The 19436-nt window shown below is 40.9% G+C and overlaps 2 protein-coding genes across 4 annotated transcripts in view; both read right to left on the bottom strand.

Annotated features, from left to right (window-relative positions):
* The window catches only part of LOC135210327 (uncharacterized), a 702311-nt gene that overhangs the window by 635947 nt on the left and 46928 nt on the right, over positions 1 to 19436 (bottom strand).
* Positions 1 to 19436, bottom strand: part of LOC135210325 (poly [ADP-ribose] polymerase tankyrase-1-like) — a 331749-nt gene that overhangs the window by 311807 nt on the left and 506 nt on the right. For 2 of the 3 annotated variants that reach the window (XM_064243209.1, XM_064243210.1), the window contains exons 2-5: positions 16792 to 17024; positions 15336 to 15424; positions 11820 to 11933; positions 3035 to 3142 (exon numbers count right to left, since the gene is read on the bottom strand). In XM_064243209.1, coding sequence (XP_064099279.1) covers positions 3035 to 3142; positions 11820 to 11933; positions 15336 to 15424; positions 16792 to 16838 — 358 coding nt within the window. In that variant the 5' untranslated portion in view covers positions 16839 to 17024. Of the gene's footprint in view, positions 1 to 3034; positions 3143 to 11819; positions 11934 to 15335; positions 15425 to 16791; positions 17025 to 19076; positions 19224 to 19436 lie in introns of those variants that run through there. The other variant, XM_064243211.1, reaches the window with a different exon arrangement.

The following is a 19436-nucleotide window of genomic DNA, read 5'->3' as shown; positions in this document are numbered from 1 at the left end:
ACCAGCGGAAGCCCCAACTGTCCCACTGGAGTGGAACAGACCCTTAGAGGTCTCTGAGCGAGACTTCTTAGGGGGGAGGAGGCTACCTTCTTCTTCTTCGGCTGGGGGGCCTTGGAAGTTGAAGGGGAAGAGGCGGCAGAAGACGACGGCGACACCTTCCACTTCTTCCTGGACTTCCTCTTCGCCAGTTCCTCAGGACAACCGACAGGTCCTCCATCCAGGACGGAGTTGGGGCAGTTGCGGTAGCAACACAGCCCAACTGCACCTATCCGGAGGGACCTGCGGGAGCAGCAGTGGAGAGAACGCTTCTTTGAGGAGGGCTACAAAACTCTTACCTGGCAGGTGAAGTGTCTGCCACCCCCGAGACTGGTCAGTCGCGCTAACGCGACCGTCGTCTGGGTGGGGCTGAGCATGTACCTGACAGGCGACCGCTGATACCATCCTCAGACTCTTCCAAGTCCTCGTTGAGACCGAAACCTCTCTGAAAGAAAAGGATTAGTTAAAACAGGTCTGGATGGCCCGCCTCCACCGGTCTCTGCGTGCATGGACCTGCGGGAACGTCACGTCAACCCTGGGCACCGGACAATTGCTGCGAGAGTGATCGCCGGTCTGGCGAGTCACCCGAGCGACTTCTACCATCTTCCGCTCCGTGCCTGGGTCCTGACACGGTGAGCGTACTCAGCAGTCTGGACCCTGGCTGCACGGTCACCCGTAGGTGACCATACACTCGGTAACGCTCGCAAGCGGGCGGCCGAGACGGTTCCCGGTCCGGAGGAGGAACCTTCGGAACCGGGAGAGGAGATACCAGCAGTGGCCGGTACCTCCATGGTCCCCGTCTGCTTCCTCCCCAAGGGAGGAGAGACGGGCCCCGTTCCCGGAGGAACGGGAGGACCAGCGGAAGACCCACCTGTCTCACCGGAGCGAGACAGACCCTTAGAAGCCCGTGACGAAACTTCTTAGTGGGGGAGACCACCTTCTCATTTACGGCAGAGCCTTAAAAGTCAAAGGGGAGGAGGCATGAAGATATGATGATCTCGAAGAGGAAGATGACGACACTTGACGAGCTCTCTTCCTCTTTGGTTCCTCCGAATTCTGCTAGACTTCTACCATCAGTAGACAAACCTCACAGGGCAGCACGACAGCTTCGTCCAGTGACATAACTCCCAGGGTAGTAGTGGTGATGAATATGATTATCAGCGGGGGATCAGTACACACACTCGAGGATCAGTACGCAACATGCTACGAGTCATAGATACAGTTCCAAGGTTAGGATAACCAATACGAAGAGCATCCAACCAATACTGCTGAAAACAATCACCACTAGTCCATAAAATAAGGAAAAATTATTAAAGTAATGAGGATGCTCCTCACGCATCCAAGGGCACCACCCTCCGAAGTGAGAGGAGATCTCCCAACATCAACACCGCACGCCCATCCTTCTACCTTCTTCCGATGGTAAGTGAAAGGACGAAGGAGAAAAGAAATTACCATAACAACAAAACACGGACAAACCTTTGAAGTTCCCTCAGTAATTCACAAGCGTAAGCATAATTTCCGGATGAATACATGTCCCATTACAGGATCAATATCACTTACGTTAAATACATGCCTCATCCTCACGTTGAATACATACCTCGTCCTCATGCAGGTCTGAGCCAGTGTTAAAAGGCCAAAGAATGTAAATACGTAATTTGTTAGCATACCTTACCCACAGACTCTTAACACAAGTAGAGGGGCAGTTACAAAGGCTATCAGAAAAAGTGGGTTTGTATATTAATTGAAAAACAAGGACAAACCTTTGTTTAGTATTAATATCAAACACCGTATATGCATAATTATTTAAAACACAAAAATAAAAAAAACAAAAGGATCCCACCGGGAAAAAAGATCAACGACCAGTAAGCCGAGCTCACAAACACACGTCTTCATCGGAAGATGGCCGAAAGCAAAGTGGAGTGTTTACATCCAGGCAGGCTAGCCTGCCTCACGGTAGTTACTGCCTAACCACCTTGTTCAAGATTCAACAGCCGTAATTCTAGCTACGCCGTAAGTACATTCCTATTGTTAAAGTACCGAAGGTTTGTATTATGTGTCGGAACAATAAGATTTTAAAGCTTTACACTTCTTCTCATCCAAGTCTTGATATTCAATACAGGTATTATTGATATCATAATCTTGTCCCTTACATTGGACACATTTAGTATGTGAGTCGACCAATGACTTAACCAACCTAGTTTTACATCCCTCTCTACAAAAGTGAGCACTGGAAGAACTAGTATCTGACATTCTGCTAATTAAAAGTTAACTAAAGTATCTGACATTTGCTAAGTAAAAGTTAACAAAGTAACTAACCAAGCAAAGAATCATAAGCTAAGCAAATACAACCACTAGTGAAGCCAATGATCATGAAAATTATCAAAAATTCTGAATACACCACCAAAAAACAATGACAGAAGGCTGCACAGGAACAAATGATATTGGTTGAACAATGGCAGAAACATGATCGAGCTGTCACGTCGCTCCTCTCTTTAACCTGAAAGTGGGTGGGGTCTAGTCACCTACACTAGGCAGTTGAATAGTTACTGTGAACTTTGAATTTTTAGGGTGCCATAGTTGGAAAATAAATAGTGGCTATGTAATTACTTGGTAAGATACTTTTCTAAAACAAAATATTTCTTTCTCCACAATGTAGTTGGTTAACAACTTTTCTTGTGCCTCTCCACTGTTACTTCTTCACAGAAAGTTCTATATTGATGAGTTTTTACAACTTTGTGATGGTTGGTCCTATTCTCTGCTGAAGTTCAAATATTTTGTCACTAGGTTTTATAACTTAGACTATCAAACCCCTAACACTGTATCTCATTTACGATTTCTTAGTAGCTACCCATCCTCAGCTTCTACTCACTCATGGTTTCCTCAGTAGTCATTAATCAAGTAATCTAAAACTTTCACTAAACCTTCATGCTTTTGTGTCACTGGCACTGCAAACTCATTAAAATTTAATATCCTGCAGAATACAAAACTATCACCTTACCTTTTTTATCAACTGCTCTGGGGTCCGCCCCAACGTTTAACAGTGCTCTGACAACTTCTGAGGAAATTGGGTGCTTGCCTGAGGCTGCCAGATGGAGAGCAGTTAAACCTGCACAGAAGACGAGAATTAATGTTCATCACTGTTTTCAAAGATACATATATGAAAACAGCCAGTACAAAATTTCCTTCATAATACAAGTCTGTGGTACATCACAACAATTCTGGGGTAAGTTAGTGGTAGACAGAAGGAGCACAAGATAAATACACTTTCCATCATAATAGTTAGAGTAAGTTTGATTTCCTACATGCTATTTAATGGTAAGCCCACACATAACTAATACATATGGTACATAGCTTACATTTAGTCAGATAGCTGTACCTGAACTAACAGGAAGCACCAGATCAAGAATCATGCAAATGGTAATGGGACTTTACATGACCATGTAGTTACCAAGATGGTGTACTGACCATCAAGATATTAAATGGCACTGAATAATGATGGCGCCAGGTGTAAGGATTTTCATGTCTTAACATTGTTACATAATACTCTATGGTGTTTTTTATGCAAGAAAAAGTATGCAAAATAAGCAGTTTGATACTTCATTGCAGCAAACTATAAGTTCTAGTTATTGCACATCATATATCTGAATTTTAAATTAATGATTGATAATGTGTCACAGTCAAGGCTGGTGCCATTTGTTTTCATACTGTGCTTTCTTATCTGACAAAGCATGGAAGAATTTCAAGCTTGTGAATCTTCATGGTTATAGATCATTTACTTTTGCACAACAAGGACTGTCTGGTCAGACTTCTTACAAAGCCTCTGCATATACAGTGAATGTAATGGACAAAATGAACAACTAAAACAAAGAGATGTCTAAAAAATTTGAAGGTGTTATTTTAAATTGCATACCAACAGATTAATCTTGTATAGAATTTCCCAGTTACAATTGCATATTGCATCATTAGGTCCACAATCTTGACAAAAGTGCAAAGAAAAATTAATGCAAGTTCTTGACTTTTAAGACTGAATGCAAGAAATTAGGAAACTGAAAATTTTGTAAAAATTAACAAAAATGCAAAGATAGAATAATAAAAGATATGAGCTGAAGAATGCACAGAAAGAATAAGAGAGAAAAATGATATTGTTAAACTACAATAAAGTTTTGTACATACTTACCTGGCAGATATATACTTAGCTATAGTCTCCGACGTTCCCGACAGAATTTCAAATCTCGCGGCACACGCGACAGGTAGGTCAGGTGGTCTACCTTACCCGCTGCTGGGTGGCGGATGTACGAACCACTCCCGTAAGCTTGTCAGATTTTTCTCTTCCACCTGTCTCCTGAGGGGAGGCTGGGTGGGCCATTAATCGTATATATCTGCCAGGTAAGTATGTACAAAACTTTATTGTAGTTTAACAATATCATTTTTGTACATGAACTTCCCTGACAGATATATACTTAGCTGATTGGCACCCTTGGTGGAGGGTAAGAGACAGCTCAATAATACAGGTAAGACGGGAAACAACTAATGTTGTAGGATATAAAAACCTTGGTTCTCACCTTTTCAGGATGAAGACTTCATAGATACTATCTCTGAGTCTGCATTGCCTGGAGAGCTACAGCTAGGACGTTGGACCTGATGCTGAAAGACTCTCGGATCTACCACTGGGATATGTGATCCCCTATTGTGGTAGAATCCAAGTCGGATGCTGTTAGAGGGACCTTGTCCGCTTACCTAACAGATCCTTACCACTACCTCTGCAAGGAGCCAAAACCCACCAGACCACCTAACCAAAATACAAAGGGTTAATATTACGACAAAAAGAGGTGCCTCCTGCAACCTCTTTCAGACAACCAAAAAACAACAATATAAAATATAGGGTAACATATAAAAAATTTACACAGGATAAGTTTCAGCTCCCTGCCCCAGCACCGAATCCGCCGATACGAAAGGACCCAAGGCGAAGCATTTATCATATGTGATTTTTACATCACGTAGGTAGTGGTTTGCGAAAACCGATTGGCATCTCCAAAAAGTCGCCTCCATCAAGTTCCGCACAGACATATTTTTTCTGAATGCAAGCGAAGTTGCGATGGCTCTCACCTCGTGAGCTTTCACTTTTCAGTAGTCTAAAATGATCTTCCTTACAGGCAACATGTGCCTCTGTAATAAGGCTTCTCAGAAAAAAGGAAAGAGCATTTTTCGACATGGGCCGAGTGGGGTCCTTTACAGAGCACCAAAGCACATCTTGATTAGCCTTAAGTTGTTCCTTCCTCTTAAGGAAATACTTCATAATTCTCATAGGGCAAAGAGTTCTTTCAGGCTCTTCCCCTACTAGAAAAGATAAACTACGAACTTCAAAGCTCTGGGCCAAGGCGTGATGGGTTTTCATTCTTTGCCAGGAAACTTGGAAGAAACGAACACACCATAGAATCTTCCTTAAACCCTACATTGCCCTCAATAGCTTGGAGCTCACTCACTCTCTTAGCTGTAGCTAGGGCCAAAAGGAAGATAGCCTTCTTCGTCAAATCCTTGAAAGAGGCTAAGCCAGGAGGTTCGAATCTAGACGATCCAAGGAATTGTAGGACTACGTCTAGATTCCAGTTCGGTACTACATGAGGACGCTTAATGGTTTCAAATGATCTAATAAGATCATGCAGGTCCTTATCATCGGATATATTTAAGCCTCTATGCCGAAATACCGCCGCCAACATACTGCGGTATCCCTTAATAGTTGACACAACCAGATGACATTCTTCTTTGAGGAAAATAAGGAAATCCGCAATTTGGGTCACAGAGGTACTGGAAGAGGAAATGTTCTTCCTCTTGCACCAACGTCTGAAGACATCCCACTTTGACTGGTATACACGCAAGGTGGAAGGTCTCCTCGCTCTTGCGATTGCTTTAGCAGCTGTTGCTGAAAAGCCTTTCGCTCTGACCAAACTTTGGACAGTCTGAAACCAGTCAGACTGAGAGCGAGGAGATTTTTGTGGTACCTGTCGAAGTGGGGTTGTCTGAGTAGATCGCTCCTTAGCGGGAGCGATCTTGGAAGGTCCACCAACCATTCCAGTACCTCTGTGAACCATTCTTGGGCCGGCCAAAAGGGAGCGATTAAGGTCATTCTCGTTGAATCGGACTCTACGAACTTCTTGATGGTTAGCCCCAGGATCTTGAAGGGGGGAAACGCGTAGACGTCGAGTCCGTTCCAGTCTAGAAGAAGAGCATCTATTGCTACTGCCTCTGGATCCGATATCGGAGAGCAGTAAGGATCCAGCCTCTTGTTCTTTGACGTGGCAAAGAGGTCTATGTGTGGCCTGCCCCATAACTTCCACAGGCTCTGGCATACATCCAGATGAAGGGTCCACTCTGTGGGAAGGACCTGATCTTTCCTGCTGAGGAGATCTGCTCTTACATTCCTTTCTCCCTGCACGAACTGGTGAGAAGCTTGATTCCTCTTTCTTCTGCCCACAGAAGAAGGTCCCTTGCTGTCTCGTACAGGGAGAAGGAATGCGTCCCCCCTGTTCCTTGATGTATGCCAGAGCTGTAGTGTTGTCCGCGTTGACCTGCACTACCGATCTTCTGACTTTGGGCTCGAAAGCCTTCAGAGCCAACCACACAGCCATCAACTCCTTTCTGTTGATGTGCCAGGCTACCTGGTCCCCCACCCAGGTACCTGACACTTCGCTGGTTCCCAGAGTTGCACCCCACCCCATGTCCGACGCGTCGGAGAACAACACCAGGTTGGGGGTCTGTGATTGAAGAGACAGTCCCTTCGCAAAGAGGTTGGGATCTGTCCACCATAAGAGATGTTTCTTGATGTCCTGGGATAACGACAGGGAGAACGTCAAATCCTGAGAACGACGACTCCAATTCCGATGAAGAAAGAATTGGAGCGGTCTCAGGTGCAACCTTCCTAGGGAAACGAATTGCTCCAGGGAGGAGAGCGTCCCCAGCAGACTCATCCACTCCCTCACTGTGCATACTTCTTTCCCTAAGAAGGTTGTTACTCTCTCGAATCCTCGGGCTATCCTTTCCTGCGAGGGAAAAGCCCGAAAACTCAGAGAGTTCATCTGTATCCCGAGATACACACACTCTTGCTCGGGAATTAGTGATGACTTCTTGAAATTGACGAGAAGTCCCAAAGCCTTCGTCAATTCTAAAGTTACTTGTAAGTCCTTCAAACAACGATCTTCTGAATTGGCCCTTATTAGCCAATCGTCGAGGTACATGGATATCCTCACCCCTTTCAAATGAAGCCATTGAGCCACATTCCTCAAAATCCCCCACGTGAACACTTGAGGGGCCGCGAGAGGCCGAAACACAGAGCCCTGAACTGAAAAATTTTCCCCCCATCATGAATCTGAGAAACTTCCTCGAGGAAGGATGGATCGGTACGTGGAAGTAAGCGTCCTGTAAATCCAAGGAAACCATCCAGTCCCCTGGACGAAGTGCTGCCAGCACTGATGAAGGCGTTTCCATCGTGAACTTCTTCTTTTTCTACGAAGAAGTTCAGGGCGCTTACATCCAACACCGGTCTCCATCCCCTGAGGACTTCGGAACTAGGAAAAGGCGGTTGTAGAAGCCCGATGAATGATGGTCTGTCACTAGTTCGATAGCCCCCTTCTCCAGCATCTGATCTACTGCTAGATGGAGAGCTTGATTCATGATGGGGTCTCTGTACCTGGCCGTCAGTTCCCTTGGGATGGTCGTCAAGGGAGGTCTTTCGACGAAAGGGATGAGGTAACCTCTCCTCAAATAGAAAGGGTCCAAGGATCCGCCCCTTTTTGGGCCCAGACTTCTGCAAACTCTAAGAGTCTGGCTCCCACCGTTGTTTGAAGGACTTGCAAGTTTATTTGGGGGCTTTAACAGACTTGGCGAAAGTCTTACCCCTTCTTGAAGGTCTACGACCTCTAAACGTAGAGGTTCTTGATGAAGATGCCCCTCTGAAAGGGTTCTCGAACACTTGCCTTTTCCTTCTTAGCCTTGGTAGGGAAGGAAGGGCGAGGTTTTCTTGCCGACTGTGCCAAAAGGTCCTGGGTGGCTTTGGCCGAAAGTGACCTCGAAATGTCCTGCACTCGATGTTTCGGGAACAACTGAGTAGACAGAGGAGCAAACAGCAAAGAAGACCTCTGAGCAGGTGGGAGACCGACTTCGTTAAGAAGGAACAATAAACCGACCTCTTCTTCACGATCCCGGCCCCATAAAGGGAGGCGATTTCACTCGCTCCGTCTCTTACCGACTTGTCCATACAAGACAAAAACACACATAAGGTCTTCTGGCGAAATTGACTCTGGCACTTCAATTTTCTTGGCTAGGACTCCCACGACCAATCAAGGAAGTTAAATACTTCTAGTCACTCTAAACATACCTTTGAGCAAATGATCCAATTCATTCATTGCCCAAGTCGTCTTAGCAGAGTTAAGGGCAGTTCTCCTTGTCGAATCTACCAGCGCCGAAAAAATCCGAATCAGCCGAAGACGGTAGACCCAATCCTAAGGGCTCTCCTGTTTCGTACCAGAAACCAGCGCGTCCTGATAACTTCGAAGGAGGAAAAGCGAACATCGTTTTCCCCGCTTCTTCTTTGGAAGCCATCCAGGAACCAAAACTCCTCAGTGCCTTCTTCATAGAAAGAGTTGGCTTCATCCTCACACAAGAAGAACTCTTCGCTGTCTTCGCCGTTGAAAAAAGTGAGTGAGGAGAAGGAGGAGCCGTAGGCGTAAGGGAATCCCCAAAAACTTGTAAAAGTAGCTTCTGTAAGCTTCTTGTAAGAAGAGAACAGCAAGCAGAAGTGTTCGGTTCCTCATCCGAACCTTCTAGGACGTCTTTGTCGAAGGCGAGGCGCGGGAAGATCCTTAGGTGACGAAGGGATCCTAGCAGGAGTTGAGCGAGAGGTTGGAGAACGCCCTCTCTTAGAAGAGTTCACATCCACTGGAGAACGATGAGAAGATCTGGGAAGTCTACGATGAGACTCCCTCTTCGAGGTATACGGAATCTCAGCTGAAGGAGAGGTAGGGCTCCTACTCCGAGAATCCTCGGAAACATCCACAGGGCGCTTACGAGGAGGCGAGCGCCTACTATACTCTATGTGCCTATCCTGAGGCGAGCGGCTGCCAGGAGAAGAGCGCCTATCGAGAGCAGAGCGCTTGCGCGGCTCTCCATACCTATCCATTGCGTACATCAACGAAGTTCGACTGGAAGGCGAAATGCGCCTACTAGGAGAAGGCTGCTTGCGAGACTCTTGACGTCTCACAAGAGGGTAACATTCAGGAGAAGGGCGCTTCAAAACTAACGAGCGCCTACTTGGAGAAGGGCGCTTCCGGGATTCCTGGTGCCTACCAAGAGACAAACGTTCAGGAGAAGTGCGCCTAGAAGCGGGAGAGCGCCTACACGGAGAAGGGCGCTTGAAAGACTCTTGTTGTCTGCCCCTAGGAGAATAATCAGGAGTATGACGCCTTAAAAGAGACGAGCGCCTACTAGGAGATCCATGTGGCAGTAGGCTCTTGGCGCCTACCTTGGGGGCGGGGAGCGGCTAAACAGTAGGCCGTCTATCATGCACACGACCCTCTAACCAGAACTCTAGATGCCTGTCAGGAGAGAAGTCATGATCCGACACTCGAGGAGAGTGACATCTGGAAGAAGAACGCCTACTTGTATAAGGGCGCCTTCTAGGATCTTGAGGCTGCTGAGGAGAAGTCTCACGCGAGGGAGTTGAAGAAATCGCGTGATGGGCAGGTGCAGTGCGCTTACCGGAAGCGGGAATCCAATCTGGAGAAAAACTTCTTCCTCCATAGAGTCGTCCTACCGATGTTTGGCGCCTTGAAATCGAAAGAGAGCCAGGCGAGCGAGGGCGCTCACGCGAGCGAGGGCGCTCACGCGAGCGAGGGCGCTCACGCGAGCCCCCACCTTCATACGAAACTTCCCCATATGAAGGAGAACGATCCTCTGAAGAGCGGCGCCTAGATCTCTTGATCGGAAGAGAAACGTCCTTCTTCCTACGTGATCTAACTGCTAGAGAGTCTGCTAGCGCCGTGATCTGAGCTTGAAGTCCCGCGAGTACTCTCGTAGGAGAATCTTCTTGTTCTTCCTCGGAAGCAGGCGCCGAGCGCGAGCGACGGAGCGCGGAGAAGAAGAACGATCACAGAATTTCTTGGTTTTCTTCGCCTCCACCGACGATTCTTCCGGGAAAACCTCCGGACTAGAAGCCAAAGGACTGCAGGGAGCCTTCCAAGCCCTCTTCAACGGGCGCGACGCATCCGGGGAGTTCCAACCTCTCTTCGGAGAGGGAGACGACGAAGAGGAGAAGCATTGGCGTAGGAGCTCCTTCTTGTAGCGATCCGAGGCAGCCTGGGAGCGTACTTCAGGATCTGCCGAGGGGACGCCTGACCGGTGGGGGCTCTCCCTAGCCCTCCTGCGGCTTTCGACTTTCCTACTCCACTGGAACTGGGAGTCTGGAAGAGGTCTAGGCCTAGAGGCACTAAGGAGCCGGTCAGACGCACCCTCCACAACACTGGGGACACTGCACTGATCACTAACACTCTCCTTACCTTCCAACTGACGAATCTTCTGATCCAAAGAACGATTCTTGGCTTTCAGAGCTGCCGCCTCCGAAGGCGAATCTTCGGCTTCGGTGCGGGGAGCCGGGGCTGCAACTTGGGAAGAAGGTTCTAATTCTACGTTAGTACTATTAGGATCCACATCCAACTCACTCATTCTAGATCTGCTAGAACTTCTAGAGGAAGCCTTACGCACTCTATCACGTTCCAACTTCCTAACATAAGAAGAGAGAGCCTTATATTCTTCTTCATTCAATCCCTTACATTCACTACAAGGGTTAGCAAAAGCACACTCATTCCCCCTGCATTTCATGCAAACCGTGTGGGGGTCTACCGAAGCTTTCGGCAACCTCACCTTACATCCTTCATTCACGCAAACCCTAAACAAAACCGAAGTTTTAACTACCGATTCTAGATCAGACATCGTTAAAGAAAATCAAACTCAAAATCAAACCGGTCCACAATCAGCGTATGCCAAGCCAAACAAAGCGAATACGTCACCAAAAGAAGTCCAAATTAACTCCAGGCAAGCGAGAATCGAAAAACTATCGAGAGGAACCGACAACAGTTGTTATCGTTCCCGCGACAGAGAAAAATCTGACAAGCTTACGGGAGTGGTTCGTACATCCGCCACCCAGCGGCGGGTAAGGTAGACCACCTGACCTACCTGTCGCGTGTGCCGCGAGATTTGAAATTCTGTCGGGAACGTCGGAGACTATAGCTAAGTATATATCTGTCAGGGAAGTTCATGTACAAAATTTAAAATTAATTAGAATCCTGTCAATATGTTCCTATCATTTCCTTTTGAAAAATTTTAAGGCCTGAAAGAACATGTAGGGAGGAAAAGAGATGTAAGACCACAAATTGTGATTCAATTTGAAATTTTGACTCACACCTCTGAGTACTAAGATGCAAGCAGGCATACCTATCATTTCGTGGCATTAAAATCCAAGCAATTACCTACACTTCAACTCCCAAATCCTCACATTTCTTGGATAGCTTTGTTTTAAACCAATTTCCCAGACAACTGGGATAACATAACTAAGTTTCTTGGTTGCATGAAGTGCACCACTGAATCCAGTACACATTCTAGTCAGCTTTTCAAGTAGATCAGCTTCCACACAACCAGGTTTTTGCAGTCCTCAGTTTCCCCTGTTTTAGGAGATGAACATAGCAACTTCTATATCTTCACTGACTCTGCAATATGCTACAAAAAAGAAGACCTACCTTGGTCATCTCGGGCATTCACATTTGCTCCATTCCGTATTATGCCTTGAATCATACCAGTAATCATTGAAAAATTGTTCAATATGGCATACTGGTATGCATTATCTCTTACACCTGAAAAAAAGGATATTATGTTAACAGGTCTTCATAGAATAATTATGAGTGGAAGAAGGAAATCTACTATTTCTAGCCTTACAGAGATCTATAACTTAAATATAATTTTTAGCACCTTACTGCATTCACAGTATCTTTATTTATCTATATATATATATATATATATATATATATATATATATATATATATATATATATATATATATATATACCTGTATAAAGTGTTCTCCTGTATCAGCAGGGGATAGGTACCGACCCCCACCGGCCCCCTCCTGTGCACAGCTAGGACCATTATAAATATGCTATTGAACTAGAAATACCTATTTTGGTAGTTAAAACTCAAGAAAACCCAGCAAAAATGTTCACACCTGGTTCGTTTTAGTAGTTTATCGCAAAAACTGCATTTTATGATGAAACTGATAAAAATAACCAGGAATTTGTGGATATTTCTCATAGAAAAATACTACAAATAGGTAAATTTACCACGAATTTCCAGACAGAAATCCACAACTATGGAAAGTTTACTGATATGTGTAAGTTTAGCCTGCATATGTGTGTGTGTAAATAAATAAAAAATAAATAAATAAATAACCTAAATAAAAAATAAATTAAATTAAATATATTTATAATAAAAATATATATAGAATATTATTAATATATTATATATATAGATATATATATATATATATATATATAAATATATATACATGCATGCATATAACATACATAATATAATATATAGATATATATGATATCAGAATTATATATATATATATATATAAGTAGTTAATATATATCTATATATATATATAATATATATATTATTATATGATATAAATATATATATATATTCACTAATAAAAATTTTTATGTAGACCAACACTGTTTATTCATCAATTACTGTATCTTTACATTAAAATATAAAATAAAGAGAGAGAGAGAGAGAGAGAGAGAGAGAGAGAGAACGAGAGAGAGAGAGAGAGGAGAGAGAGAGAGGGCTTTGGTTTTTTTCATAATGTCTAAGCACAGTATAAATGGATTATATAAGTGAAACAATATATATATATATATATATATATATATATATATATAGATATAATATATATATATATATATATTATATATACAGTAGTACCTCGACATACGAAAGGCTCTACTTACGAAAAACTCGAGATACGAAAGCTAATGCGAAAAATTTTACTGCTCTACATACGAAATGTTTTCAAGATACGAAAGGTTGTTGCTGTAAATTCCCGAGATTCGCCCGGACCACTGAGAACAATTTTAAAACTCCCGCGCCGCCAACTGAGTAAACTCGCCACCATCCTCCCGCTCTCCCATTGGTTCCTGATGCTAGTCACCCCATAAGGTCCTGCTCTCCTATTGGTCAGCATCTACCCCTTGTGCTTTAGGTATTCTATTGGTAAAAGGTTGCTGTAAATTGAAAAACTTATTCATGCAATACATTTAATAAAAAAAAAACATTAGGTAAAGATAGAATAAAGAATAGAAATGAAAGGTAATTATACTGTTTGGTAGTTTCAGTAGTTGAAGAGAGATAATGAAAATTTATGGCTTACTGTGTAAAAGTGATTGCTTGGCGATCGTTCGATACTCGTAAGTGCTGGATGTAAAGAGACGTTTGGAAGCTTTTTTTTTGTTTGTTTATTATAGTTAATGGTTACTTAATAATTATTTGAAATGAGTACATGCAATACATTTAATAAAAAAAATTGTGAATTAGATATCATAAAATAAATCAGACTGTCAACAAATACGTAATTTTTAGAATTCTTCTTCTGTTTTATTATTACGTTACGTATACATACGTATGTTTCATTATAGCTGTCAGTAACTCGGTATCTCCATTAGGTAAAGATAGAATAAAGAATAGAAATGAATGGTTATTATACTGTTTGGTGGTTTCATAAGTTGAAGAGAGATACTAATGACAATTTATGGCTTACTGTGTGCTAGGAAAAATGATTGCTTGGCGCTCGTTCGATTCTTTGTACGACGGGTAAGAGCTGAATGTAAACAATCGATTGGAAGGTTTGTTTTTTGTTTGTTTGTGTATTATAGTTAATGATTAATTAATAATTATTTGAAATGAGTACATACTGATTATTTATACATTTTATTGGCATATTCTAAGCTTTTAGCTCTTAGGTTTAGATGTCAGAATCATAGACTAGGCTACAGTAGCAACCGCTAACATAAGCTAGGCTTATTGCTAAGGGACATATGCTAAAGTCCTAATATATGCAGTAAAAATGGGGTTGAACATTACATGCAGTTGAATATTACTCAAGTATGTACAGTATTTTGCCTTTTTGGAGTCATATTTCTTCCGTCGTAACCCTAGAACATGTGTTTTAGGCCTGGAAATGTAATTTACTGGGGTGTTTTTGGAGGGCTTGAAACGGATTAGCCATTTTACATGTAAAATGTTTTCCAAGATACGAAAAAATCATGATACAAAGGCCGTCTCGGAACGGATTAATTTCGTATCTCGAGGTACCACTGTGTGTATATATATATATATATATATATATATATATATATATATAATATATATATATATATATATATATACTACTTGCACTCTTGACATTCTCATCCCAGCCATAGTTCCCTTGAATTCTCATCCTCAAGGCAGCTTCTCTCAAACAGTATATATATATATATATATATTAGTATATATATATATATATATATATATATATATATATATATTTAATGAAAAAAAAAATCAATGAAACATTATTTCACTTACAGAATCCATTTATACTGTGCTTGAACTTGATGTAAAAACCACAGACTCTCTCTCTCTCTCTCGCCCTTAAACAGTATGTATACATATCATTTAATAATAATAAAAAAAAAAAACAGCAAAACATCAATGAAACATTTCATTTACAAAATCCATTTATATTGTGCTTAGACTCGGAAGAAAAAACCACAATTCTCTCACTCTCCTTTATATTTTAGTGAAAAGAAAAAACCACAGTTCTCTCACTCTCCTTTATATTTTAGTGAAAAAATACAGTAATTAGTGAATACACAGCTTTGCTCTAGGAAAAAGGCAAATTAGTGATAATTTTACAGTTGAGTTGACTTGATTATAGAATTTAAGGCAAATGTTTAATTTTCTTTGTGATGGTGAATCTAGATTTCATATAGTACATTTCGTCCCAATGTGATTTAGAGCTTGTATGTGTGTAGTACGAGTGTGCACTACTGTTTGTTGCAATGCTTGCGTAACTATAAAATATACTAATTGCTTTCATAAATAATTCAAAATTTACCTATAAAATATAACTGCTTTCATAAATATATGATTCAAAATTAAACATGACATTTAACAACAGATTATAGTAACGGGAAATGGAACACACTTACCAGATAATGCTTGAGTTCCCTCCTTTGCTAACTGATATAATCTTTTCAAGTCACCCTTTAGGGCAGCATCAGTGATATCCATCATATTGCTATGAAGAAAAAAAAATCACTAACTTACTCTGCAGAAAAGGTAGAATAATTATAAATTCATCAGTTACTGGCTTGAATTCCTTACAAATAATATTTCATAGAACATTTTAAGTCTAAGTAAAATTACAGTGAGAAAAATAAACTAACTGATATTCAGTACTGTTTGCTTGGAATTTGCCCCTGACAGTATTTAATTACATAACTACATTACTTCATGCACATTCCATGTGTAAAAAAGTATATGTATTTGATTTATCCTTTGTATATAAAAGCATATTTAGATCTAGCAAAGCTAACATACTGTTTATATAATTAATCAACACTGCAATCGAGCCTTAGGTATTACTCATTAACAATGCTTATTAATTTTGAAACTGGTTTAATCCTCACTAATGTTTCTTGTGGAAAAACTTACATTTCCATTCAGTTAATTGAAATCACTGCTCCCATTACTCGTAAATGAAAATACCTGAGGCAAAGAGAAATTTCTTTGTTCCTCCTTATCTGTCTCTGTCTAAGTTGAGTTCAAATCTTGATCAAGGAGCTGATTCACATCGAGACTATATTCTTCAAAACCCTTTTGCTTTTTACTTTCTTAATCATTTTGGGGCCTCGCTGTTTGTTAAGTCCTTGGTGTAAACTACAACAGATGTCTAAGCCCTGGTTTAGGTAAAGTATTCTCATATAAGTGACAATAATTTTGTAAAAGGGGGCCAATCACTAGATAATAATTTTTTTTTTCTCTTTTGCACGAAGTACGACTATCAAACTGAGTAGTTGTATGTAACAATCTTAGAAATCATGTTGAACAAAATATATTTTGAACTATTGATTACCTAACAGCTGAGCTAATTCAGAACATCGCTTAATTCATTTTGGTCAGCTGTCCAATATTTCTAAAGGTAATTTCTTCATTTCCTCAAACTTTAATTGGCTGAATTCCTTGCCATTACATGTATGCTAAGCAAGTTGCGTCACTGGAGCTAGAATACTCAAAAGTCACGTTTAAGGGACAAAAAGGCAAAAGGCGGGAACAAAACAAGGAGACCGAGATGTACACTTCCAACAAATATAAGCTCCAGCATATGGTTTGAAATAAGGCTTCTCTCTATCTATGAACTGGCTTCAGTCACAAACTGAGATATTTATTGGAACGTAGCTAACTTGATCTCCATATCATAATGTTTTCTGGCAACTGAATGTCACTTCTAATATAACAAGAAAAATGATCTTTCATGAAGAACACTTCAGTTCAATATAAATATTACATATGCACTTCACTTAACTGTCAAGTATGAAACAGCATTACTTTATTTCCAAGCAATAGCAAGTCTATTTACCCAGAATCAATTTAGAAGTATCGTACCTGCTGTCCATTGACCCCATTTGCATTAGAGATATGAGAGTTTCCATTATCTTGATCGGAGGTCGGAATGCTGCAGGATCAACAAAGCTGTTTCGGTTGTTATTATAACATCCGGTTGAGGTCACTCAATCTTGAGGCATTTTCTCGATGTAGAGGCATCGGAAGGAACTGGATAATTTCCTCAGGAATTCATCTGGATTCTGGACCTGAGCAATTGACGAGTTCCAACTTTGCTAGGGGTACGAAGGATAAAACTTAATAAACAATATCATTAGACAACTTCTGTTCTCAGCTATTGAACTATTACAGTAATTGCATTCCCTTGTATAATCAACGGATTTATAATTCTACTTGCATTAATCTAATATATTTCTGATTTTATAATCTAGTGGCAGGGGTAAATCAGGAGGCTTAGTTTTTTTAATTAATTCAGACTTGCTTTTAAACTCTTCCACTAATGACCCTATTTCGGATTTAATTCTAAAAAATAAGTGCATACTTCACTTTAAAATGCTAAAATGTTTTCCAGAGTATTAAAAGAACCTTATCTAACATCTTCAAGCACTACATTTGCAAGTAGCCCACTTTGTGTGAAAAAAAAAAAAAAAAAAATTAACAATTTTAAGTAAGCTGGATCCAGTCATCTTTGAGTCACTATACTACTCTTGTTTTTTTTTTCCACCTGTCCATCCGCCTGTGGTGGTCGTGCATGGTAACACTGCGTCCCGGGCTTTAAATGGTTACGCAATGTGTAAGTCTTAGGTTAATAAATGGAAAATCTGGGTGTACATTTGCAACTGAAAAGTGTTTTTATAATTTAGTGTATGCGAATTACACCGTTAATATTCGAAATAGGATATTATTTAAAGCCCGGGATGCAGTGTTACCATGAGCAAACACCCCAGGCGGGTGGACAGATGGAAAAAAAGTTTACTACACGATGAATTTATAATATATTAATTTTCCACACTCGCCAGAATTACTGAACCATTATGAGGGTATGTTATACAGTACCTGCAAATAGTACATAAGTTACAAAAAGGGGAAACTGGGAAAGATGAAAAATTTGTTATAATACCGTTTTTGAAATCTTTAATGGTGACACTAACCATCCATTCTGTACAATTTCAATACATTTTATGCATATTTTTCATATTGGTAATCTTCTTGTATACTTTTGGGTATGATTACTCCAAAACAAAGTGACCTGAAGAGATGGCTTGTTTGCACAGTGGTCTACAAAGTATGTAGTATGTTTCCTTCCAAAGTTTCCTTTACCACATTTTGGCAATTTTTATGCAGGACCAAATATACTTTCAGAGTAAAAATGTAGAGAACCCCGTGCGTGCCTTTTCTCCCCTAAGAACTTAGCCGGATATCGATGCGAGTTGTCCAATTGAGACGATGTGAAAATAATGCTTCTAAATGTTTGCATCGGTTGTGTACGAAGACTAAAATACCCCCTATACGATAAAATTGTCGGGTCTGCGAAAAGAACGGAGGAAAAAAGTTTGATTGACCGAAGAATGAAAATAAAATTATGTATATTTTTTTCCATAGTAGCTGGTCACTGTATAGTTGTTTAAGACCTTGTTTTCATGCGAAGCATCTAGATTATACATTTAAAATCGCCTTAATTTGTGCGGTTGAAGACATAATACACTATTATTCTACATAACATGAATCCCAATGTTATCAGGTAAAGTGTGCGAAGCATTTCCTCTGCGTGAGTCATCGTTCCATCCCAGTCTACAAAATCGGCCGCCAAAACGTTCTGCTCCCTCTCTCCACGCCCGCCCACATCTCACGACGTTGCCATATTTCTCAATGACTTCAAATTATCCTGATTTATTATTCTGCTCTACAGAGTCCAATACACTGGTCACTGAAGATAATACCATATACTGGAGGATCATATAGTAATATTGCATTCTGGGTTGATCACACGAGTAACAAGAGGTGTGGGAATTAACTCTCACACATCAGCCAAGGTCGTGTACCAGCAACACTCAAAACTGCACTGTTACTGCAGTCCACTGATAGCAATATAAGTAGATATTACGTGTGTGGTGCGAATGCGAGTTCAGTATCTTTTATATATATATATATATATATATATATATATATATATATATATATATATATATAAACCATTATGACAGCGAAACATTACGAAAATAAATGAAACAAATAACAAGATCGTTGTTTACTCTGTTATTTTGTGTTTTTAAGTCTAGACGGACTTGCAACGCTATCACATATAGTAAAAATTGATAAGGACTAACCTATAGACATCACTATCACGATATTCCAAGCCACCAATAGATAAAGCTTGGATCCTGTATAAAAGAACACACTGATTTCAATAAAATCCTCAAAGTAAATAAAAGTAAAATGCATATATGTCCGGTATACTGCTAAATCTGGCACTTGTAGAAATCCTCAGCGGGTAAAAAATAATATAAATATATACGTAACACTTAAGCCCCGCCCAATCTTGCACTTGAAATCCTCAGCGGGTAAAAAAATATACATACGTAGCACCTAAGCCCCTCCCACCATCTACCTTCCACACTTCAAGGGACGATTCGCAACTGCCGCATTTTTATTTCTGTAACATATTTTTCATAATCAAGTGAGCAGTT

This window comes from Macrobrachium nipponense, chromosome 39 (assembly GCF_015104395.2).
Source record: "Macrobrachium nipponense isolate FS-2020 chromosome 39, ASM1510439v2, whole genome shotgun sequence".
NCBI classification, from domain to species: Eukaryota; Metazoa; Arthropoda; class Malacostraca; order Decapoda; family Palaemonidae; genus Macrobrachium; species Macrobrachium nipponense.
The sequence above is the reverse complement of the archived record's forward strand: the minus strand, read 5'-3'. Positions and strand labels throughout refer to the sequence as shown.